This window comes from Artemia sp. Qi Xiang Cuo, chromosome 4, assembly GCF_049724085.1.
Source record: "Artemia sp. Qi Xiang Cuo chromosome 4, ASM4972408v1, whole genome shotgun sequence".
Lineage (NCBI taxonomy): Eukaryota > Metazoa > Arthropoda > Branchiopoda > Anostraca > Artemiidae > Artemia > Artemia sp. Qi Xiang Cuo.
Genome location: NC_142797.1, coordinates 81,823,203 through 81,848,044, shown reverse-complemented (window position 1 = coordinate 81,848,044; position 24,842 = coordinate 81,823,203). Strand labels below are relative to the sequence as shown.

Here is a 24,842-nt window from a genome sequence, read left to right as displayed (position 1 = left end):
CCAAACACCACTGAAATATGCCAACTCTTTCATGACAAATAATGAAATTCAAAATGAACTTTGAAAAAACATAAAAATGTAACTGTGACAAGGTAAACCACAACCAAACACTACTGAAATAGTTCAACTCTTGCATTTCACTGAAAGAAATACAATATGAAATTTTAAAAATCATGAAGATGTAACTGTGACATGGTAAACAACAACCAAACACTAGTGAAATATTCCAACTCTTGCATTTCAATGTAAGAAATTCAAAATGAACTTTGAAAAATCAAGAAAATGTAAATGTGACAAGGTAAAACCATAAACAAAAAATAAAGAAATATTCAAAATATTGCATAACAACGAAACAAATAAAAAATGAACATTGAAAAATCACGAAAATGTAACTGTGACAAGGTATACCAGAACCAAACACTACTGAAATATTCCAACTCTTGCATTTCAACGAAAGAAATTCAAAATGAACTTTGAAAAATCAAGAAAATGTAACTGTGACAAGGTAAACCACAACCAAACACTACTGAAATATTCCAACTCTTGCATTTCAACGAAAGAAATTCAAAATGAACTTTGAAAAATAAAGAATATGTAAATGTGAAAAGTTAAACAACCATCAAACACTAATGAAATATTCCAACTCTTGCATTTCAACGAAAGAAATTCAAAATGAACTTTGAAAAATCAAGAAAATGTAACTGTGACAAGGTAAACCACAACCAAACACTACTGAAATATTCCAACTCTTGCATTTCAACTAAATAAATTAAAATGAACTTTAAAAAATCCCTAAAATGTAACTTTGACAAGGTAAACCACGACCAAACACTACTGAAATATTCCAACTCTTGCTTTTCAAAGAAAGAAATTAGAAATGATCTTTGAAAAATCAATAAAATGTAACTGTGACAAGGTAAACCACGAACAAACACTACTTAAATATTCCAACTCTTGCATTTCAACGAAAGAAATTCAAAATGAACTTTTAAAAATCACGAAAATGTAACTGTGACAAGGTAAACCACGACCAAACACTACTGAAATATTCCAACTCTTGCATTTCAACGAAAGAAATTCAAAATGAACTTTGAAAAATCAAGAAAATGTAACTGTGACAGGGTAAACAACAATAACACACTACTTAAATATTCAAACTCTTGCATTTCAACGAAAGAAATTCAAAATGAAGTTTGAAAAATCAAGAAAATGTAACTGTGACAATGGAAACCACACCCAAACACTTCTGAAATATTCCAACTCTTGAATTTCAATGAAAGAAATTCAAAATGAACTTTGAAAATCATGAAAATGTAACTATGACAAGGTAAACCACAAGCAAACACTACTGAAATATTCCAACTCTTGCATTTCAAAGAAAGAAATTCAAATGAACATAGTAAACAAAATAAAAATTATCATGTTAATGTAAAAAATACATCCCAAACTAATTAAATATTCAAACTAGTGCATTTAAACGAATTAAATTCAAATTAACTTTGAAAAATCATGAAAATGTAACTGTGACACTGTAAAAAACAAAAAAACACTACTGAACTATTCCAACTCTTGCTTTTCAACGAAATAAATTCAAAATTAACTTTGAAAAATCAGGAAAATGTACCTGTGACAAGGTAAAACACAAGCAAACACTACTGAAATATTCCAACTCTTGCATTTCAATGAAAGAAATTCAAAATGAACTTTGAAAAATCATGAAAATGTAAGTGTGACAAAGGTAAACCACAACATCACACTACTGAAATATTCCAACTCTTGCATTTCAATGAAAGAAATTCAAAATGAACTTTGAATAATCATGAAAATGTACCTGTGACAAGGTAAACCACAACCAAACACTACTGAAATATTCCAACTCTTGCATTTCAATGAAAGAAATTCAAAATAAACTTTGAAAAATCAGGAAAATGTAACTGTGACATGGTAAACCACAACCAAACACTAGTGAAATATTCCAACTCTTGCATTTCAATGAAAGAAATTCAAAATAAACTTTGAAAAATAAGGAAAATGTAACTGTGACAAGGTAAACCACAACCAAACACTAGTGAAATATTCCAACTCTTGCATTTCAACGAAAGAAATTCAAAATGAACTTTGAAAAATTAAGTGAATGTAACTGTGACAAGGTAAACCGCAACCAAACACTACTGAAATATTCAAACTCTTGCATTTCAACGAAAGAAATTCAAATGAACTTTTAAAAATTATGGGAATGTAACTGTGACAAGGTAAACCTCAACCAAACACTACTGAAATATTCCAACTCTTGCATTTCAATGAAAGAAATTCAAAATGAACTTTGAAAAATCAAGAAAATGTAACTGTGACAAGGTGAACCGCAACCAACCACTAGTGAAATATTCCAACTCTTGCATTTCATTGAAAGAAATTCAAAATGAACTTTGAAAAATTAAGGGAATGTACCTGTGACAAGGTAAACCACGACCAAACACTACTGAAATATTCCAACTCTTGCATTTCAAAGAAAGAAATTCAAATTTAAATTTTAAAATCAAGGGAATGTAATTTTGACAAGGTAAACCACGACCAAACACTACTGAAATATTCCAACTCTTGCATTTCAATGAGAGAAATTCAAAATGAACTTTGAAAAATTAAGATAATGTAACTGTGACCAGGTAAACCGCAACCAAACACTAGTGAAATATTCCAACTCGTGCATTTCAACGAAAGAAATTCAAAATGAACTTTGATAAATTAAGTGAATGTAACTGTAACAAGGTAAACCATAACCAAACAATAGTGAAATATTCCAACTCTTGAATGTCATCGAAAGAAATTCAAAATGAACTTTGAAAAATAAAGGGAATGTAACTGTGACAAGGTAAACCGCAACCAAACACTACTGAAATATTCCAACTCTTGCATTTCAACGAAAGAAATTCAAATTGTAATATCAAATATAAAGTAAATGAAACTGTGACAAGGTAAACCACGACCAATCACTACTGAAATATTCCACCTCATGCATTTCAATGAAAGAAATTCAAAATGAACTTTGAAAAATCAAGAAAATGTAATTGTGACAAGGTAAACCGCAACCAAACACTACTGAAATATTCAAACTCTTGCATTTCAACGAAAGAAATTAAAAATGAACTCTCAAAAATTAAGGGGATGTAACTGTGACAGGGTAAACTACAACATCACACTAGTGAAATATTCCAACTCTTGCATTTCAACGAAAGAAATTCAAAATGAAGTTTGAAAAATTAAGGGAATGTAACTGTGACATGGTAAACTACAACATCACACTACTGAAATATTCCAACTCTTGCATTTCAACGAAAAAAATTCAAAATGAACTTTGAAAAATTAAGAAAATGTAACTGTGACATGGTAAACCGCAACCAAACACTACTGAAATATTCCAACTCTTGCATTTCAACGAAAGAAATTCAAAATGGACTATCAAAAATTAATGGAATGTAACTGTGACAGGGTAAACTACAACATCACACTAGTGAAATATTCCAACTCTTGCATTTCAACGAAAGAAATTCAAAATGAACTTTGAAAAATATAGGGAATGTAACTGTGACATGGTAAACTACAACATCACACTACTGAAATATTCCAACTCTTGCATTTCAACGAAAGAAATTCAAAATGAACTTTGAAAAATCAAGAAAATGTAACTGTGACAAGGTAAACCACAACCAAACACTACTGAAATATTCCAACTCTTGCATTTCAATGAAAGAAATTCAAAATGAACTTTGAAAAAATCAGACCTTTGGAGGGGGGAGGGGCCGGGGGCAGGGGGTCGTTCTGTGTCTCAATGCACAAAAAAGTATAAAAAATGATGAGGGAATGGGGGGGGAAGGGGGAGGGGAGGAGGGAGGAGGGAGGAGGAGGTAGAAGGAGGAGGGAGGAGGAGGAGGAAGGGGGTGGGAGGAGGAGGAGGAGGGAGGAGGAGGAGGATGAGGAGGTGGGAGGAGGAGGAGGAGGAGGAGGAGGGGGGGGGGTCGGGGGAGGGCCTTTGGGGCACAGGGAGGGCCTTTGGGGCACAGGGAGGGCCTTTGGGTGTCTGGGTGACATTTGGGGACCGGTGGATGGCCTTTGGGACCCCGTTGGTCCTTTGGGAGCTCGATGGGCCTTTGGGGGCCCGGGGATGGCCGTTGAGGGTCTGGGGTGGGCCTTTGGGGGTGCCGGTGGCCCTTTGGGAGATTGGGGGACCTTTGAGTGTCCGGGGGGGCAGTTGGGGGCCGGGGGCCCAGGGGGGGACCGGGGGCGGGCCTTGGGGAGCCCGGTGGACCGGTGAGGACCGGGGGCTTCCTTCGGGGTTGGGGTATGAGGATTGGAACCCTTTGGGGTTGGGTTAGAGGACCTCACAACACTGTTCAAATGAAACTTGTGTATTATAACGACCACAGAGTTTCACCATTAAATTCTCTTCTAAAATCTCTTCAAAAATATTCTTTTAAAATGTCTCTATCTGTTTCGCCGAAATAGTTCCATTACCTGTCTAAAACGGTTTCGCCCAAATAATCCCTAAACGCAAATTCAGCGTGTTCCTTTGTTATTGGCATCTCTGTGCTAACGCATTTCAAATTAATAGGAAACCTTCTCGCACGCTAAAACAATTCATCGCTAAGATGTTTCTTGCCTAATTGTTTCCATGGCTTTTGGTTATTAATATCCTTTGGAGTTCGACCAGTAGAACTGTTCCCGAGGCAAAGACATTAATGACCTGGATCTATTCCTGGAGAAATGTTTCTAGGCGAAAATTTTTAAAGTCTGACAGATGATGTCATTGATTGATTGATCTGTCAAGAAAGGGAAATTAATTTGTTGTTTCTAAGGGGAATTATTGATTCACGATAGGTGAATTGAGGTCGACAGCACAGGTGTTCTGACTCGTGACAGCACCACGTGGTTTATGGCATGCACTTGTCCAAAAACAACAATAATAAATAAATCCCTCAGGCCTAAAGATTAAAGAAGCCTTAATGTTTCTTAATTCCCTCTTCGTGAATCAACAATTTCCCCGCCGATTATGTAAATCAATTTCTCGGTTAAGCTAACCAAACAACAATTAAGCCATGTTTGTTTCTTAATTCCCCCATCGTGAATCAATAATTTCCCCTAGCGATTATGTAAATCACAGATTAAAGAAGCCTTAATGTTTCCTAATTCTCCCATTCATGAATCAATAATTCCCCCTTAGCGATTATGTAAATCAATTTCTCAGGTTAGGCTAGCCAAACAACAATGAAGCCATGTTTGTTTCTTAATTTCCCCTTCGTGGATCAATAATTTCCCCTAGCGATTATGTAAATCCACGGAAATTCACTTCCCCGTCGAGTCCTAGATCAATAACATTGTTCCCGTTAGAATTCAATGCGCAGGTGCAACCTTCGCCCCGGAGCTATTACACATAGAAACATCAAATAAATCGACCTTGGAAAAAGAGGTCATTGACCCCATTAACCACGTGTTCTCCCTAATGACTCTATGCCCTTATTTGGTGTACTCGTGGGAGATACGTTCGTTTGATAACCGAATTTTGTACTCGTGGGAGTCGGACCCCCTCCTCTACTAGAACCTACTGTTTATTGAGGCAATTGGTTGTACACTTGTTAAAAGAAGCGGTTCTAAGCCTACTCGACTCTGTGGGAATTGGAACTGACGGTTATGCAGTGATGGTATTGACTAACTGTGGGAGTAGCTGAAATTGAAAAAGAAACAGCGAAGGTTCCTTGTATCAGAAGCGTAATTAAAATCGTAATCCGTTTCTGTGTTCTTTATTGGTTTGGCTAAAAGAAATTACGCCGTTACTAAAGTTTTGAAAGTTGAGCTTGTGATGATATACAAGACAGGGTGGTTTTCTGAGGGTTTTTACCCGATTGCCTTAAAATCATTGAGGCTCTTGAATTCATCAATAATTGAAATGAATGTATCACAGTTCCAAAGGCAAAGACTCTCCTTACTGCGCTATAAAATATGAAGTTAGTGGTATCTCTGCTGTATCTGCTGAAGATTTATCTTATTTAAATTGCCTCCCTGTAGACTGTTTCAGAAGAAGACTTGGGCCTTGGTGTGGCAGACGCCCATGTTAGTGATCTTCTTGATACTCCATGAAAGTAACGTGAAAAGTACCACGTGGAGTTCAACCTGACATTTAGAAGAGTGAAAGAGATTGCATATCAGTGATCAGCTTGGTAGTTGCAGTTCCTAGGATTATTATGATCAGAAATCATTCATTCTTCTCTTCAACTGTTTTTCAAACTGCAGCTCCAGGAAGCTTGACTTCATTTTGTGCTCCATATTATTGCATTAATATTCCACTATAGTTTCTACAGCAGTATAAAATGTTGGTGAATGTCTTTCTTGGTTATCATGGTCCTAACATAGATTCAACCCTTCTAGAGAAGAATCCCTCCTTTCCCCTCCCCTCTTCCCCTGTTAAATGCTCTATAAGATTTTCTATATACAACAGTATGTAATGAAAATTTACTTTAGTGGCTCCATCAAATTGTAGTTTCTTTGCACAAATATTAGATAGATCTCCAGATGCTATATTATTAATTTGATCTATACTCCAAACATGGCCCCGCACATATATGTGCCGACGGTTGTACTCTAAGCTGAAAATTTATAAAATGCATCTTACCCCTTTTTTGGGGAGGTGGATGATGTATGCTTAGCTCGAATCCATAAATTGGCACTAGCTCGAAGTTCAAGCCTTTGTTTATGTTTAATCTACTATTTGCTTCATATCAGAGCACAAAACATGTGTAGAGAAAAATTCTCGCCGGTGAAAAATAGTATGTGATCATACGAAAACTCGTTAAATGAAAAATAATTAAATTTTTATTGAAGACCGTGAGCTTTATCTAGTGAACGTGAAATTTTTTGATGTCTTCCTAGAAAATTTTGATAACCTTTTTCAAAAAAAAACTTGACTTCCGCAGAAGCTTTCATTTATATTTTTAACTCAATATTTTGCCCACTGAAAAAGTGATTTTTTTTTACTTCGATTTAAAACATAAGTGAGCCATATATTCACCCGGTTGAAGACGAAGAAGAAAAATAATTTAATATAGACGACGAAGCAACGTTTTGACTTTTGTCAACCTAGTTTAATCATAGTGATATTTGGGTCTGAAAACGTGCTCTTTTTGTTTCTATGTTGATGATTAGGGAAGATTTTCTGTTTTTGTTGTTTACACCTTTGATTGGTTACGCTTTCGTCTTCTATCTATCTTTGTGGTGTTCTTTTATTTCTTAATACTTTTTACATCTTGCGCTCTTTATCATAGGCCTTAGTCGGACTCATCTGGCTGAGTTATCTATCTCGAATTTATTTATATTAGTAAAATTCATTCTTATTGAATTTTACTTTTTAAAGCTTATCAAGGATATTTTATTTTTCAGATAGCAAACTTGAGGAAGCAAGGATAGAAAATGAAGCAGCAGTAGTAACTTTGGCTGATTCAACTGTTGAAGCAACGGATACAGATGCTGTGCAATATACACATGAAGAAACCAGGGAAAATAAAACTGAGGATAAGCCACCCAATGAAGTTGCCATCAAGAATGCCACCGTGTCCGTTGGAACAGAAAAGGAGTTGGAACAGAAAAACTCTGAGCATTCTCTGTCCAACAGGAATTCAAATGAGGTGGTTGTAATCACCAGTGGGAATACGGTGCTTATAAATGGCATGGAGGTGAAGGACGCTTTATTGCTAAATGTTTGGATGCTTATATATTGCATTATCCACCATTAGTCGGGGCCTAAAGGGGGTTGCCACCTGGATAGTATCCCTGTAAAATAATCATTTCGAAAACTCTTAATTGCAGTTTTAGACAGTGAAACCTTTGAAATAAAAAAAAATGTTTGTCTGTCAAATTTCCGAAGGATCAAACCATTATAGAGTCGATATATCAGTATTTAGAATTAAAATTTCTACTCCAGAGGAAACAAGATTTCGTTTTAAATGCCGAAAAATTTCTTGGTATTTTATGTCGAATTAGTAACCATTCTTAAAAAAAAAGAAAAAAAATAGATGCCAACTCTTGTATAAGAGCTTTTGAGCGAGGTGGCTGTGAGCAATATATTATACCCATCCTAAGATAATGGACCGGATAGTGATATCAAAATCAAAATTTGTATATCAAAACAATATTAAGTTCGTTTTTTAGGCTATATCAAATTTTTCTTTATCTTTACAATAAATTTAAAAAATGTAGACATGCCCTGGGGGTATGCCAGTCTTTAATCTTGAATCTTCTTACACTAAATCTTTCTTACAGTAATATCGTCATTTTTGACATGCCCATTTTTAACTGAATTGAAAAGGGTAAGGTAAAGGATACGGTACTAGACCCTTAAGGTTCGAACCGGCCGTGCTGATCTCTGTCTCAAGGCCCTTCAGCTAGGAAGTTCAATGGGGGGATGGGTTTTGACTGAGTAGGATTGATTTTTGAACATTCGGAACTGTCTAGATTAAGTATCTAGATTAAGGTACTCTAGATTAAGAGCACATGAACTACATGGTTACTGTTAGAAACAGGAAAAAAGCACAATGAAAATATCCATATACGAATGCCACCTTGGATAACAGTGGAAAAAAGCACATATTAATAGACGTATGTGGGTTTTTTTGTTTCTCTTTTTTCTTTCCTTTATATGTTCTGTTCAATCTAGATAATTTTTTTTTTCGTTGATAAAGGCTTCCGGACGTGAAACCGAGATTTTCGGGCCTTTTTTTTTTTTATTAAAATTTTGTTTTTATATTTTAGTTTGTTTGTCTACTAACTTATTTGAAAAAGTATGCTGGTTTTTCAATGTTTTATTTGTAAATGGAAAGGCAGTGTGATTTAAGAAATTATTTAAAACTTTTAGTAAAATTTATGTTAAAAATCTAAATTTGAAAGTGTTGCTAAATAGTGCTATCTGCAAAGTTAAATCACATGAGCTTCTTGTAGTAAAAATAAAATGTACTAAAAGATAGTACTAAAATTTATTAAAAAGCTTCTTATACTAAAAAAAACTTCTGGCTCTATTATTAGCTATACTATACTGTTAACTGTACTGTACTGTTGTCTCGTTCGCCTTACTGCTAAATGTCTCGGGAACTTCTTAATTACAATTTATTTTCTGAAAATTCACAAAAGTGGCTTAAAAAAGTATATTCTGTTGCATAAAACGTATGATAATGTGATTCGGGCCGGTTTATAGCCCCTTTACCTGAGACAAAGCCCTTTCATTTAATAAGAAACGTAATGCAAAGGTTTGAATTCTAATTATGCATACATTATTTCTCATGTGGGTTAACCCCCCTAACTCGAATAACTTTGCCTAGCCTAACCGTTCGCCTATGCCTGAATAAGTGTCATTAACTAATATGTTTTGCTATTAAAACGACTTCCGAACAGCTTGCCCGATTATGTTTTGTTATCTTGTTTTGTCTCGTATGATTTTCGAAAAACTGTCATCGAATTTTTTCTGTCATTGGGCTGCATTTCATTGAAGCATCATCTTTTTTGTTCGGCTTTAGGCTACTTGTGACTAAATTGAACTGTCAGTAGTTTTTTTTTCAAAATTTCAATTCAAACATTTAAGCCTGAAAATTAAGATAAACTCTGACAACTTTGGTGCGCCAGAATGCTATTCTCAGGCTCATACACATGAACTTATTCCAAGGGGGGATATGATAGGTGAATTATATGGAAAGATACTAGAAATTACGGAAGAACTCTTAAAGATCTCGACAATAATTGAAAATGTTACTTTCGCTCTTGAGCTGTTTGAAGACCCTCGCACAAACGGTATTTGGTAGGCTACCCATGGTAAATTTTTATTGAGCTCCGATGCCCTTTTATGAGTTTTAATCCCCTTCCTAAATGTATCTGTATCTTTTTTGCTTCACATTTATAAAGCACTGTGTAGAACACTATATGATACTGCCTACAGCAAAAAGAGTGATGCTTTTCAAACAGAAATAACAGCGAAAAAGTATTCCACTATTTACTATCGCTGAAAATTTCATATACCTAATTTAAATCATTATTGGCTCCCGCAAAAGTATGTGTAACTTATAAGAGCTGAAACTGGCTTTAATGTCAACCAAAGCACCGGCGCCATCTATGGTGTTTCTTGGCATATTTTTCAAGCTTTGTAATTGTGTGTTTTTTTCAGAAACTGAGATCAGACACTTATTACTACATTAATTTTGCCAATTAAGCTAATTTACCTTATTGCTACAAGAAAGGCCAAACCCTTGATGGTATTGGTAGTTTTTTTTTCAATACTACCGCCGGTTTCCACACTTGTAAATACCCTTGCTAATTGGACTTCCGCCATGGGCCAATATTCCGCAATGGGATTGATTTAGGACATTTCCTAACACCTAATCGTCTAGCAAGCACCTTTTAATTTCGGTTTTGTCTCAACGTTTTGGCAACTCAGCTGGACCCAAATGAAAAGCAGGAAGTCATAAAAAGGGATTGGCGTAGATCATAAGAAAGAATATAAAAAAGTATGAGCCCTCTACTGTTACTGAGTGATGTAAATAAATAGATTGATTGCTTGATTTGTCTCTTTACGCTGTCAACTGTGACAGGCCAACACTTTTTAGACATACTCCTTAAAACTTCCTCTATTCCTCCTCTGTCTCCTCAAGGGGTAAAAATAAACTGGGTATGCTTAAACTAGCCTGGGTTGATGTACAGGTACGGCAAATGAACCGCATACACGAGCATGATACGCAATAGTTGTGTTGGTTGGTTATGGTTTATTGTCCGCTGTATTTAAATATTATCCTTTCTTTCAAATTAGTCTGTAGTTAATATGCGTCAAGAATAGGCCACATCTTCTTATATCGAGTTGCCATGGAATTGAATTGGGTTAACGAGGTCGTAAGAGTTTTATAAAAGAAAGTTTTCTTAATCAAACTTTTGATTTCTCCCATCTCTGAAGAAAATATTTTTTGCAACATTACTATTTCTATGATTTATTAAAATAACACCTTTTTTGGTTTTTTGGTCAAACAAGTGAAATACTAACTCTTTGAGTACATGGTAATAATAGAAGAAAAGAGGGTTATTGTCCCTTAAAACTGGAGAACAAGGAAAATTCTACACACGGGGGCTTTTAGTCCTGTGAGATATAATTGTCACTTCGTTTCAGGGTTTGGTGAATCATTTGCTTGGTTTATGTTTCAGGCTTTGGCTATGTTTCTTTTTTTCGGACTTCGTCTTGATTTTTGAGAGACGTTTTTTAAAAAGTTTTTTTATATGATATAGACATTATTGGTGCCCTTTTTTTGGCGGTAATTATCCTTCTAATTGGTTACGAGGCACCTTTTAGAATTCCCTAGGCTACGTCGTGGATTTCTAAAAAAAAATCAAAGTGAATGACGGCTTTCTGAACACTGTCCTCACGCCTCATAATTTTAAAGAGTTGCAAAAATTCATATGCCGTTGGAACATCTGAAATTTTCCAAAATCTTTTGGAAACTTCAAAAGAATCTTTCGGAATCCATTAAAAATAGAGATCACTTGTCAAAATTAGTGTCAAATGACCTTAGATCTGTGGTCATGAATAATCAGTCTATGATAATTGTATGATTGGTCATTTAAGACTAGAACTCTTTTATTTAAAACTAGCTTCAGTTAAGTTTTTCGATTAAAGGATTTTATTTGTAATGATTTTATATTTTATTTGGAAAGTATAATGTTAGTACTGCCATTACAATTCTATACGCTTAGAACGTGTTCCAGTATCATTAATTAATCAATATTTATTTGTTACTATGGTCAGCCTGAAATGGTAGATGGCAACAAATTTAGCCGCTAAAGTTCTTATAATACTTAAAATGGTGTAAAACTGAGTCCATTCTGAACTTATATTCATACATAAAGAATAATAAATTATTAATAATCAATAATTATAGTTGACTCCTAAGACACACCCGGAGTCAATTTTGTGAAAAAAAAAAAAAAAAAATCGAATGCTGACCACACAGCACAGGCATTGCAGGCATCTCCTGTTTCTCTGCCTTCCGCCGAAAGTACAAAGCTGGTTAGGATGCGACTTATCCGAGGCTTTCCGTGTTTTTCCCTCAGGTTTCTCCAAGCACCCATTTAGAACTGAGTCGGCTCTGGCTGAGCCTACAGAGTCACACCACTGACCCCGTTCCAAACCGAATATTTGGCGACACCTGGACTCGAACCCCTGCCCTTACGATAACCGTCTTCTGAGAGAACGGTTAAGTTTAAAACGTTGTTATTGACCGTTCCTTTTTTATTTAATATTACATAATTTTTTTATTTAATATTTGATTTTAATATTTAATATTTCTTTTTTTTATTTAATATTTTATAATTTTTAATATTTGTTTATCCGTTATAGCGGATAAATCTGTTTCATGTCTCATCATTTATCATCATATGTCATATTTCATCATATAACGTCTATTCGTGTTTATTGACACATTCTATCGCACCGATGTAAAATGAATTTTCATTATTTCATCGTTATACTCTGGGCACTTCAGCGTTGATTTATGAGCGTTTTTGCAGGCTGATAAAGTCTGTTAACGGTGTGTCTGAACGTATCATTATTGTTACTCGTACTGAAACACATAAAAGTTGTAGTTAGTTTTCCCCTGGATATAATTGAGGGAAATAAGAATTTGTTTTCCCTGGATTAGATTTATTTGTATTGAGTACAGGAGAATTAGAACTTGAGTTTAGTAGGATATCCTGGAATTGAGCAGGATTCTATAAAAATCCTTTTCGCTTTAATGGTTAAGGTCGGCACTGCCCCAGTGGGGGGGGGGAGGTAGGGAGTTGAAGCTTCCTTCGCCCTAATGGCTCACTTGTTATACATAAAACTTTCTGTGTACTATAGAAAAATCTGGTTGACTTATAAATTCGTTAATCATTTATAAATGTGATTTTCTTTGCTATTTGCAAAGAAATTTGCTCTTTTAAAATGTGTATTTGTTTAATTTCAGTGGCTTCTATGAATTGTTTTGCTTGAGAACTTTCGAAACGTTTACAACATATTCACAAACTTACCTAAAGGATCCCATCCCCCCTCAATGCAGGATACAATAGTTAGTTGGGTTAATGTTAGGACCGTTGGTCCTAGTTTGTTTCAGATAAATGCCCTTCCCAGATTCTTTTCTTTTGGTCCCTTAATTATTCTCTTTCCCCCTAGTAATAATTATTAATTTTCCCTTAATTTTGGCTGCGCCATTTTCTTTCCTTCTTTAATTGCGTAGTTTGTGAAACAAACCTCGAGGCATTAATTGCGCAGTAGGGATGATTCACCATAGCTAAAAAGATACTTCAGAGAACAGGTTTGGTTCGAATTGTTGGGGGGTGTAAGAAGGGGCATAAATCCGATTCATTTGAAATAGAACAGTAATTGGTAAGCATTAACTATTACAAAAGCAGATGTATTGGTGATGTTAACTTTTTTTCTTTTTTTTAAAAGTCGGCTTATGACAAATTTAGACCATAGCCATTTATCTCAATTGGCATAATTGGGGTGCGAATTTTAAGTTAGATACCCTGTACATGGTTATTGGCATTTTAATATCGATTGGTGACTCTGTCAAATACCCTGTAGATGGTTAGATACCCTGATTGGGTAGTTACATACCCTGTACATGGTTATTGGCATTTTAATATCGATTGGTGACTCTGTCAAATACCCTGTTGATGGTTAGATACCCTGATTGGGTAGTTAGATACCCTGTACATGGTTATTGGCATTTTAATATCGATTGGTGATTCTGTCAAATACCCTGTAGATGGTTAGATACCCTGATTGGGTAGTTACATACCCTGTACATGGTTATTGGCATTTTAATATCGATTGGTGACTCTGTCAAATACCCTGTAGATGGTTAGATACCCTGATTGGCTAGTTAGATACCCTGTACATGGTTATTGGCATTGTAATATCGACTGGTCACTCTGTCAAATTGTTGGGTTCCTGGTGTGTATTATATTGCTGCAGACTGAGATATCTTGCTCGACTGTGTCTGAACTAAGCAAAAAACTTAGTAAAACGTATTAATACAGTCATGAGGGGTGAATCTAGGAGTTTTGGGGCTAGGGGGGGGGTTGACATTAAACATATTGTTTGGGGGTACATGTGGGGTGTCTTTTGGTACAGTTGATGGTTCTTTGGTACAGTTGTCACTTATATTTATACGAATCTATCGAGTAAAAAAAAGGAATGAAATTATAAAAAACACAAATATACATTTCCAAAGTTGCAAATAACAGTTTCTGAATATTTCATTTCTCAAAATTCAAAATAGATTACTGAAATTAGCATAATACACACTTTTCTGTAGCATTCAGGACACGTTTGCAATACAGTATACATCTGGAGAGGGACATTTGAGTCTAATACGCCCATCTTCTAAACACTTCCCTTGGCCAAAACACTAATGTTCTCATTTTATGTAAATTTTGTGAAGGGCAAATGTAGGGTCAAGGACGATGTTTGATGGACAAATTATTAAGTCACTGAGTTAGCAATTTGATGCCAGTAAATATTCTCATTTCATGTTTAGAAGCTGGCTTTACTGATTAAATGGCATTTAAAGGAACAAGAAGTGATCGTAATGTGTGATCCCTGATCAGGAATATATGTGACTACTGTGATGAGTGGTCAGGAAAGTTATATATATATGTACATATAATCTTTTTAGTAACAACATGCAAGTTCGGGTGCATAATGCTCCTCCCAAAAATGTATAACATTCTGAAGATTTGTTTAAAAGACTTCCTAAAATTCTTAAAAAATTAAAACAAAATGTTTCAAGAGCTTTTTGAATCAATTAGCCAATCCGAAAATGGACATTCGATTATAGAACATAGACATCAACAGATCGAAATGACTGTTCAATTTCAATCGCCGTCAAAGATCGACTGAGCGCCCCAACTGACATTTTACTCATATATTTTGAATGAGATAATAGTAAATAGGATAGAACCACTGACATCATTTTGGTTCATAGTGGAGAATGGCTAACAAGGGTAAGAGTAGCATGGGTATGGTTAGCAATCTGCTTTTGAAGGGAGCGGGGTTTGGTGTGGGATTGATTAAAGCTGAAAAATTAACTGAAAATTGCTTTTCCTGGAAAAAGGAAGCTTTTTGGCAAGAGAAAAAAAGAGATGTGTTTTTCAGGTTTCAGTTGCTATGAAAAACCAACTGAGCACCTTAATTTAAGATGAACGGCATTTTACTGTTATCTTTTGAATCGAAAAAAGGAATTGAATCGTGAAAAAAGGGAAACTTTTTGGCAAATGAATTTTTTTTCAAGTTAAAAAATGAGTGGACCCAATTCAGTTTTACAGTTTTTGTCTATCTTGAGTGTTTATTCTTCGTAAAAATAAAGCATTTGAGTGTAATTATATTCATATTTTCCCTCCTTTTCTAGAATGTTAACGGTGTGGCAAAGGATGAGTGTCGACAAGACATTCCATCTTCATCTTCCCGAAGTGATTCTTTCGACAGTGATAAAAATAAGCCACGATCAAATCTTGTGAGAAGGACATCCACGAAGTAAGTATTCTTTTCTCCTTCCTTCACTACTCTCCCCAGCCATTTTTCATCAAGCCTACACTCTCCTTACACTTCCTTTCTCAACTCACTCAATTCTTCACACTCACCCATCATATGACCAACAGTCTTATCTCTGTTTCCACACACGGGTAAGTAAGGTAAGGATCATCCTGCCCTTGCCTCTTCCTTAAGTATTTTCTTCTCGTCTCAGTGGAAAACTATTCGTCCTCAATTTAACTCCTCTGCTGCCTGTTGTTTGCACATCTTAGTGAAAAGCTGTGGAAATCATTTAGACTTCCTGGTTGCTTCAGAGCACGATACAAGAGGCATATACTAGCCAGAGTCTACAACTTTTTCGCTCTTCTGTATATCGTTGCTCTTCGCTCTTTCTAAAACATCTTTATGTGCACTGGCGAAAAAAGGTATCTGGTCTAAGTATTTTCGATATGCAAAATATATCTTAGGAATCCCCTTGTGGCCCGGGAATACTTAACTGGTCGCCACTTAAGGTTTGGTGGAACCCCTGGCTTTAGCTGAGACTTAGAGCTGAGTGGCTGGTTGGCAGTGTTGGGCAAGATTTTTTGATCGTCTAGATCAATTTCTAAATCCTATTTTTTCCAGGCAATGATTGAGGGCTAGTTTACGTTCTGTTTGTGTTGTTTTATATGTGTTGTATTTTCTTTTTTTCTTATTTAGTCTATTGCAAAACCGTTTTATATATTTATGGGCAATAACAATTTCAGCGTAATCGTTGAATTTTCGTTTCAAAAAAAGAGAAGTTGATTTGCTTTATTAATGAATCCTCCATAACAGTCATATCTATTTATTAGTCTAGTATTATTATTTTTATAATTAAGTTTCGTTGTTTTTGAAAAAGTATAAATATAATTTCTATGTCTAATTATAATTGTAACAAGAATTATCTTCGACAATTGTTTCAGTAATTAATGCAGATATTTCAGAGTAATCAAATCATGTTACTGGTAAAGGTTAAAAGGTAAAGAACACGGCGCTGGACTTTACAGTTCCTACTGGCAGTGCTCATCTCCGTTTCATGGCCATTCAGCCAGGAACTGCAATGGGGGTTTGGGGCCTGCCATCCTGTAATATCGCACACCCTTCCTGTTTACCTTCTCCAGATTTCATCCCGTACCCATATGGAGCTGGGTCGACTCTGGCTGAGCTTACAGTCACGCCATTGACCCCGTTCCAAACCGAATAACCAGGACTTGAACCTCTATCCTCAACGCCAATTATTTCAAGTCTAGTGATCTCAAGATTCTATGTTCATGACTATCAACATTTTTTTGTTTTAAGATCTGATGGTGAAACAAGCTCATGTTTATCTGCTGGAAGTGATTCTAGTCGACTATCTTTGCACCAAGGGGAAGACGAAAATGTTGTACTCCGGAGTAAGGACTCTCTATTTACACCAGAACAAAGACAAGTATATTCTTTTATTTTATATTTTTACCCTTTTTTCTTTTATTCTTTTATTTTTTATTTATTTATAATTTTTTTTATTTTACTCATTTCTCTTTTTATTCTTCTATCTTTTATTTTCTTTAGATTGTGATTTCATAATTGAGTTGAATATAAAATCAAATTTCAATGGCTTGAAGTTAGAACAATATTTAAGTAAAAAGATGACACTATGAAAAACCAAAATTATAATCTTTTTTGAGAAAAAAAAACCGTAGATGCAGGGCATTCCCTGGTTTCCCAGTTTTAACATGCCTTAGGCTGTTTTATTTTAATTTTCTTCTTTTCCTTGCTTTTTTTTATTGGCAATATGAATTTCTCTTTATACATCAGAGATCTAAGGTTAACTTCCCCAAACCAGACCACTACCCTTTCTGTTGGGACCTTACCTCGGTCTTGTGTTTTGTGTTTAGTTTTCCATATATAGCTCAATGTAGCAGAATGGGTAGAGAGAGAAAATAAGATTGCACTTCAGAAAGGAAAAAGAATACGTCTGAAAAAGAGAAAATAATATGTAAAGATGGTAAAATAGCTTTTCGTTACAAAAGTGAACGTATTTATAGAGTTTAAAGCCATTTGTAATCTGGCTTATAATCGCTATTTCTTATTAGCGGGTTGTTGGCCCTGTTTCGAAATGGTGCCTCATTTGTCAATTTGTGGCCTCAAAGGTCTGACATAAACTGCCAAAAATAGATTTCAGAATTTTAAAGGGAGGTTTCTTAAGTCAAATTGGGTTTTATGTTTCGCCTCTCTGATATTTTGAAAATCCACTCCTAAAATTTGCACGTTGAGGCTCGATTTTATGATAAGCTGTTAGTTTGCAAGTTGTGTAAGTGATGAGATTTTTCGGTTAGTTTGTTAGGCATAGCGGTAGATTTTGACGTAGAAACACTAATAATTATTTCTAGATTTTAAAAATAAGTTATTCTCCTGAAAAAACGGCAAACTAAGGCAAATTAAAAATAAAAGACTCAAAGCACAAAATAGTTTTCTAAGCAAAAAATGGCTTTTCGATGAAACGATTCTCTAAAGGTTTTCACGATTAAGATTTTAATCATTTAATTATGAGGCTATTTAAAATTGACAAACCTAAAGATTAATTCTGTATTTCATGAAATTTTTTTGTCTTTTTATTATAATGACAGCCTGAAAAAAAATATAACTGAAAACTACTGTTCTCAGAAAAATGTTTTTTCTAGGATATGCTTTTCTAAAGAGCTAAAATGTTGCTGGTTTCCTAAAAATCAGCAAAAACTAACGACAATTTATGAATGGAAAAGTCTTCTTTTTTTTAAATAGCTCATGCATAACTGATGAATCAAAAATGAAGAATTATTCAAAATTTAGTTTTCTTTCACTCAAGGTATTATTTACATCTGATTTATCGTTAGAAAATAATTTCCTATTATTTTTTTCGACTAGCTCACTATACTTTTTCATTTTTTTTTCATTCCTCTCATAAATTAAAATTGGAGTTTAATAAATTTTATATATTTGTAGCCTCCAGTTAGAAAGGGATCCGATGCATCTCAGGCTGCTGAAGAAGAAAAGCGACGATTGAGAAAAACACGACGGAGGACACGCAAATTTGTAATAGATGGCGTAGCTGTGACTACTACCACATCTCAGGTTTGTAATATTAGTTTTTGTTAAATTATTAATCAGGGATTTAAGCCCTCCCCCCTCACACTTTGGTTTTAGTTGTACGTTTAAGCAGTACTTGAGGGTTTTGGGTAACTCCTAGTCCCCCACTGAAGATTAAAATTTGCCTTCAAAAAATTTATTAGATGTTAAAGCAAGAACAATTGACAATTTTTGATTTGGGAAAGTGGGGTTGAATGGTGAGAATACTTTGAGTAGTAGTCAAGAGTTGTAGTTGGTGTTTTTGCTTTTAGAAGGCATTCTTTGTTGAATGCAAAGTTCTTGGGGTTCTTTATGGAACAAAGCTTGAGTTGTGGATGACCTTGGAAAATTTGTTTCTCGTTGGAAATGTATAACTAGTGTATAATAATATCATAGGCAGCGCAATAGCACTACCTATGTAAAGAACGATGTTGGCACAATGTATTATTTTTTTGTTTAGACCAGGGCACTTTGTATCGAAAGAGTTGTCGTAGAAACTTCGAAAAGGGCTCATTCGCTTGGAGATTTGAAGGGCTGGTGCCCTTTTTAATAGTCGATAGTGATTGGAGGAAAACTAACATCCCTCTCACACCCACCCTTTCCCCGAACACATCCAATCAAAATTTTGAGATAGCCATTTTGTTCAACGTAGTTAAAAGGTCCGGAAATTAGGTCTTTGAGGTTAACACACACACCCCCCCCCACACAGCCCTCAGGGCAAGGGTTGTAAGTTCTGCCCTTGGGGCACATGAGGTTTTTTATAGAAAGTCTTGTCTTATAAACTTCAAAAAGGACTCATTTGGTTGAAATTTGAAAGAGCTAATGCCCTTTTTAATAGTCGAAAGCGAATGGAGAGCAAGTAACCCCCCTCTCACGCCCACCCTTCCCCAAACTCATCAAATCAAAATTTTCAGATAGCATTTTGTTCAACGTAGTTGAAAGGTCCAGAAATTATGTCTTTGAGGATGACACTCCCCCACAGCCCTCAGGGTAAGGGTTGTAAGTTATGCCCTGGGGGTGTATAAAGTTTTATTGAAAGCGTTGTCATAGAAACATTGAAATGGGCTCATTCGATTGGAAATTGGAAGGACTTCTGCCCTTTTTAATAGTCGAAGGTGATTGGAGTAAAACTAACACCCCTCTCACACCCACCATTTTGCCAAACACATCCAATCAAAATTTTGAGATAGCCATTTTGTTCAACGTAGTTGAAAGTTCTGAAAGTGATGTCTTTGAGGATGATACCCCCCCCCCCCCACAGCCTTTAGTGTAAGGGTCATAAGTTATGTCCTGGGGGCATATAAAGTTGTTTAGAAAGGGAGATCGTAGAAACTTGTGAGGGGGCTCATTGGATTGGTCATGAGAAGTTCTAGTACCTTATATAAGATTAGAAGTGATCGAAGGTCGGATATCCCTCGGCCCCCTCCCCACACATCGTATTTTCCTGAAATGAATATGATAGAAATATGGAATGGCGTAGAAACTATGGAACCTTTTGTTTTCGTAGAAACTTCTGAAAAGGCTTGTTCGATTGGAAATTGAAAGGGCTAGTGCCCTTTTTAATAGTCAGAAGTGACTGGAGGCCAACTAACCTCCCTCCCATGCCCATCATTTCCCCAAACACGTCCAATCCAAATTTTGAGATAGCCATATTTTTCAACGTAGTAGAAAGTCCGGAAATTATGTATTTGATGATGACAAACCTCCTACAGCCCTTAGGGCAAGGGTTGTAAGTTATGCACTGGGGGTAAATAAGGTTCCTACAGCAAGGGTGATCGTATAAACTTTTGAGGAGGCTTATTGGATTACTAGTCAGAAAATACAGTGCCCTCTTTGAGATTCAGAGTGATAGGAGGATGGATACAGCTCGAATTTTCACGAAATGCGTCTGATAGAAATTTTGAGAAGGTCATTTGTTCTCGTAGAAACTTTGAAAAAGGCTCATTTGATTGGACATTGGAAGGGCTAGTGCCCTTTTAATAGTCGAAAGTGATTCGAGGGCAACTAAACCCTCTCGTACGCCCACCATTTTCCCAAACATTGTCACTGAAAAAGGTTTTCATGTTTGAACTTCGTTTTCCAAACAGACTAAGGTAAAGCAGGTGAGCCTTTCAAAGAATGTTGAGGAGAGTGCTAAACTAAATCAAAACATGTTATGTCTTCACGGATTGTCAAAAAGAGCGTAAATCATGAATGACTGGGCATATCAATTTAGAACTTTCAAGAAATGATAAGGGTCATTATCAAAAAGGGAATATTTGTATGCTAACACTGCTACTACAATTACTACTAGTCCGCGGCGTCACATCTATAAGGGAAGGCCGAAGCGATCATTCTCGCCCCCCCCCCCGCGCCAGTCATTTCCCCAAAACACTTCCAATCAAAATTTTGAGAGAGCCATTTTGTTCAACGTATTCGAAAGGTCTGGAAATTGTGTCTTTGAGGGTTACAAATCACTCCAGCCCTCAGGGCAAGGGTTATTAGTTATGCTCTGGGGATATATTAGTTTTTATAGAAAGCATGGTCATATAAGCTTCTAAGGGGGCTCATTGGATTTGTAATCAGATGCTCTAGTTCTCTTTTTAAGAGTAAAAGTGTTCGAAGGGCACCCTTCTGCTGGTTTTGAGTATGACTTATTTTAATAAGTCATATTTAAATTTTTTTGGCAAACTTATGTTGTGGAAAAGTTGTTTTTAATGAATTTTATATAGTAATCATGATGCCTGTATAATAACTATGCAATAACTTATTGATTTGTGACTGTTCTTTTCAGGTTATATATACAGACGAAGCTGGAACGAAAGTCCACGACGAACTTTTCCTTAGAAAGCAGGAGTTACGTGAGTTTAAAATGCTGCAGAAAATCGAACAAAAGCAAATGCAGGACCTTGAAGCCCACTCCCTAATCCTAAGGGCGCAGCAGGTAAGTTTGTTGCCAATTGAAACGCACAAATATTCTGTGATGCTGTTTAACTAAAGGTTCTCTTAGAATCCAAATCGATCAGAGTAAAATGTTATTTGATGGAGATGATTGGTATTGGATAGAATATGTGAAGAGATATGTGTCTATTTCTCTTAAAACTTTTGTCGGTCTCAAATAGTAAATTTTGGAACCGTTAGGGTGATTTTCTATGTGGACTGCGCCATTTTGAAGTTGACCCTATTTTTGACATAGAATTACTTGAAAGCAGCGGAATTACGCGTTATTTCAAGCACATATCACTTTCAAATAATAGAATGTAGCACTCAAAACTTTATAGATAACACTATTTTATTATTCTAGCTTATAATTTGCTTTCTAATAATTGAATAAATTAACTCCGTTACATATGAATACCTACAGATTCTACATAGTATTCAGTACCATAGTACACGTAGAGGAGCCGCTAGCGACTTTAGAGAATATTTGTGAAAATTTGTAAGAAATTATTAAGAAAAACTTAAAAGTGGTATCCAGTGATTTTAACCGAGTACCCCTTTCAAATGATAGAGCGCAGTATCCAAAACTTTGTAAATAGTACACTCAGGGCCGTATCCATAGTTTTTTTTTTAATTTTTTTTTTGGGGGGGGGGATAACAAAAAAAAATTTCGGGGGGGGGGGGGGGTACAAAGAAAACTTTTAAAAACGCATCAAAAATTTGTTTATATTCATTTTTGTTATGTTCTTTACGGGTCGGACAAACATTTCGGGGGAGGGGGTTGTTCAAACTTTATTAATTTATTTTTGAGGGGGTGTTACCCCTACTCCTCTTTGTGGTAATTTATGTTTGTTTTAATTTTGACCTGATTGTTCATTCTGAAGTTTGGTCGTCCTGGGTCTAATTTATTCATTGATAGTAGTTTCTGCTCCTCTTTGGTTCAATGTAGCTCTTTATTTATCTTTTGAAAAAAAAAAATTTTTGGAAAGGTTTTTAATTCATATTTTAAGAAACAATCAAAGCTTATTCAAGGTCCTTTTAATATTTTTTTTATGCTACTACGTTTTAGTAAATAATAATCAATTTTAGGAGAAGAAGTTTGAGCAAGAGAAAAATCAAATTCTGCGGCACTATGACCTTGAGTTGGATATCATGTTGAAAGCTCAGAAAGCTCAAATGGAAAGAGAGGAACAACTGCACGAAGCTAGTATCAAGGCTCAGTCAAAGCAAATTAGGATTAATCAGGTATGAATATCATAGTTAAAGTTGAAATAATCATTTAGGCGTAGTTATGTTGAAGAAATACTACTACTGACAACTCACCACAGCACCAAGCCGCCTGAGGCCAACACAGGTGCACATGCTCCTCCTTCGTCCTAATCTATTCAAAGCTTCCCTCTCTACACCCTCCCAAGAAGTTCCCATTTCCCTAAAATCTTTCCTTACGACCTCATCCCAGCCCAACCGAGGACGACCTGAGTGTCGTTTAGCCCTTAGAAGGATGGCCGAAAAGGACAATATTTAGCAATCTGTCATCCTTCATCTGCAGAACGTGCCCTAGCCTTCTCACTCTTTCTCCCATTATAGCCCTAGAAATCGGGATTGAACCACACTTTTCATTCAGCCTACTTTTTGATATACGGTCAGTCAGTTGGGTACCCAAAAGAATCCGTAGGCAATTTCTCTGGAAAACATCTAGTAAATCTTCCTTCTATTTTTTGGAGCGCGTTTGCTTCAGAACCAGAACCATACTTGACCGCTCTCATCACTCTAGCTTCCAATACTGTAATCTTAGTTCAAAGACTTATCTTTCTACTCTTCCAAACTTTTTTCAACTGTGAAAAAACACCCTGGACCTCTTATATTCTACTTTTAACATCTTCACGGCACCCTTCGTCTTTACTAATAATACTACCAAGGTAAGTGAAGCTGTCGACTTGATTGATCTTTTGTTACCCAGTATCACCTTTTCATCTTCACTTATTCCTAGCCTTAGTGACTTAGTCTTCCTAATATTAATTTTCAAACCTATTCTAGCTCCCTGAACTCGCAAAACCTCTAAAAGTTTATTCATTTTGCTTGCACTTTCATCTAGGATGCTTAAATTATCAGCATAATTATCAGCATAAAGTTTCACCATTTGATTCCATGTCCTCCCTTTACCTTTGCTATGCTCCTTCAGACAATGTCCATCAAAATGGTTCATATAAATGGGGATAGAACAAAACCCTGCTTAACTCTTGATTTAATACTGATTGAATCACTTTAATATATTTGTCTGGTATACCATACCAGGGTAAAACCATCGCTAAAACTCTTCTATCAGCTGGATCAAGCGCTTGCTCATAATATACAAAACTGAGGATTAAAGGTGTTTAATGACTGAGGCAATTCTCTATTATTAACTTGGGAGTAAAAATTTGGTTGACACATCCTCTACCCTTCCTAAAACTAATCTGTTCTTCTCTTAAAACTTTGTCTACAGCATCTCTAAGTCTAAAAAGTATCATCATACTGAGTAATTTACCACTTACAAAAACCAAGCTAATGCCTCTATATACCGCACTCACCTTTCTTACACAGAGCGTTGATTAGGGTTTTCCTAAAATCGCCAGGTACTTCCCCTTTGTCAAAAATTATATTCATAATATTCATTAGCTTATTTCTAACCTCATAACCACATTATTTAAGGAACTCTTTTACCACACTATCAGCGCCTGGGGCATTATTATTTTTTAGTCTTTTTAGTCACTTTTAGCTTTTAATCTTTTAATCTTTATGTCACTAATTCTATCTGACACAATAAATCTTCCTTCACAATCAAGATGTCACAAACTTGTTCATTCTCCTTTTTATTTTCCTGTAACTCTATCCCGGTTTAACACATTCTCAAAATGCTCTTTCCATTTCCCTTTAACTCTTCTCTTATCATTGATTATGGCCCTGTTCCTTTCATTAACTGGGACAATTCCAGATTGACTACTCCATTTATTAACATGCCATTACAATATTTTGCTATTATGCCGTCTACCTGCATCTTTCAGGTCTTTATTAATTTTATCAGTGGCCACTACTTCTTACCTCCTTAGTTCATATTTTAATTATTTCTCCTCTCTTTACATTTCTATTATTTTCATATAATCTATCACTCAGATAGTTCTTGTACAAGCCGCTACTCTTCTCAATTTAACAGAAAGTCTTGTTACTAACATCCTAGCTGCGTTCCTAACTT

At 35.5% G+C, this 24,842-nt stretch overlaps 1 protein-coding gene across 2 annotated transcripts in view; it reads left to right on the top strand.

Moving 5' to 3' along the window:
* Positions 1 to 24,842, top strand: part of Slik (Sterile20-like kinase) — a 124,086-nt gene that overhangs the window by 62,464 nt on the left and 36,780 nt on the right. The window contains exons 11-16 of one of the 2 annotated variants that reach the window (XM_089088579.1): positions 7,426 to 7,670; positions 15,462 to 15,586; positions 16,904 to 17,033; positions 18,569 to 18,697; positions 21,465 to 21,614; positions 22,700 to 22,855. In XM_089088579.1, coding sequence (XP_088944705.1) covers positions 7,426 to 7,670; positions 15,462 to 15,586; positions 16,904 to 17,033; positions 18,569 to 18,697; positions 21,465 to 21,614; positions 22,700 to 22,855 — 935 coding nt within the window. Of the gene's footprint in view, positions 1 to 7,425; positions 7,719 to 15,461; positions 15,587 to 16,903; positions 17,034 to 18,568; positions 18,698 to 21,464; positions 21,615 to 22,699; positions 22,856 to 24,842 lie in introns of both variants that reach the window. The other variant, XM_089088578.1, reaches the window with a different exon arrangement.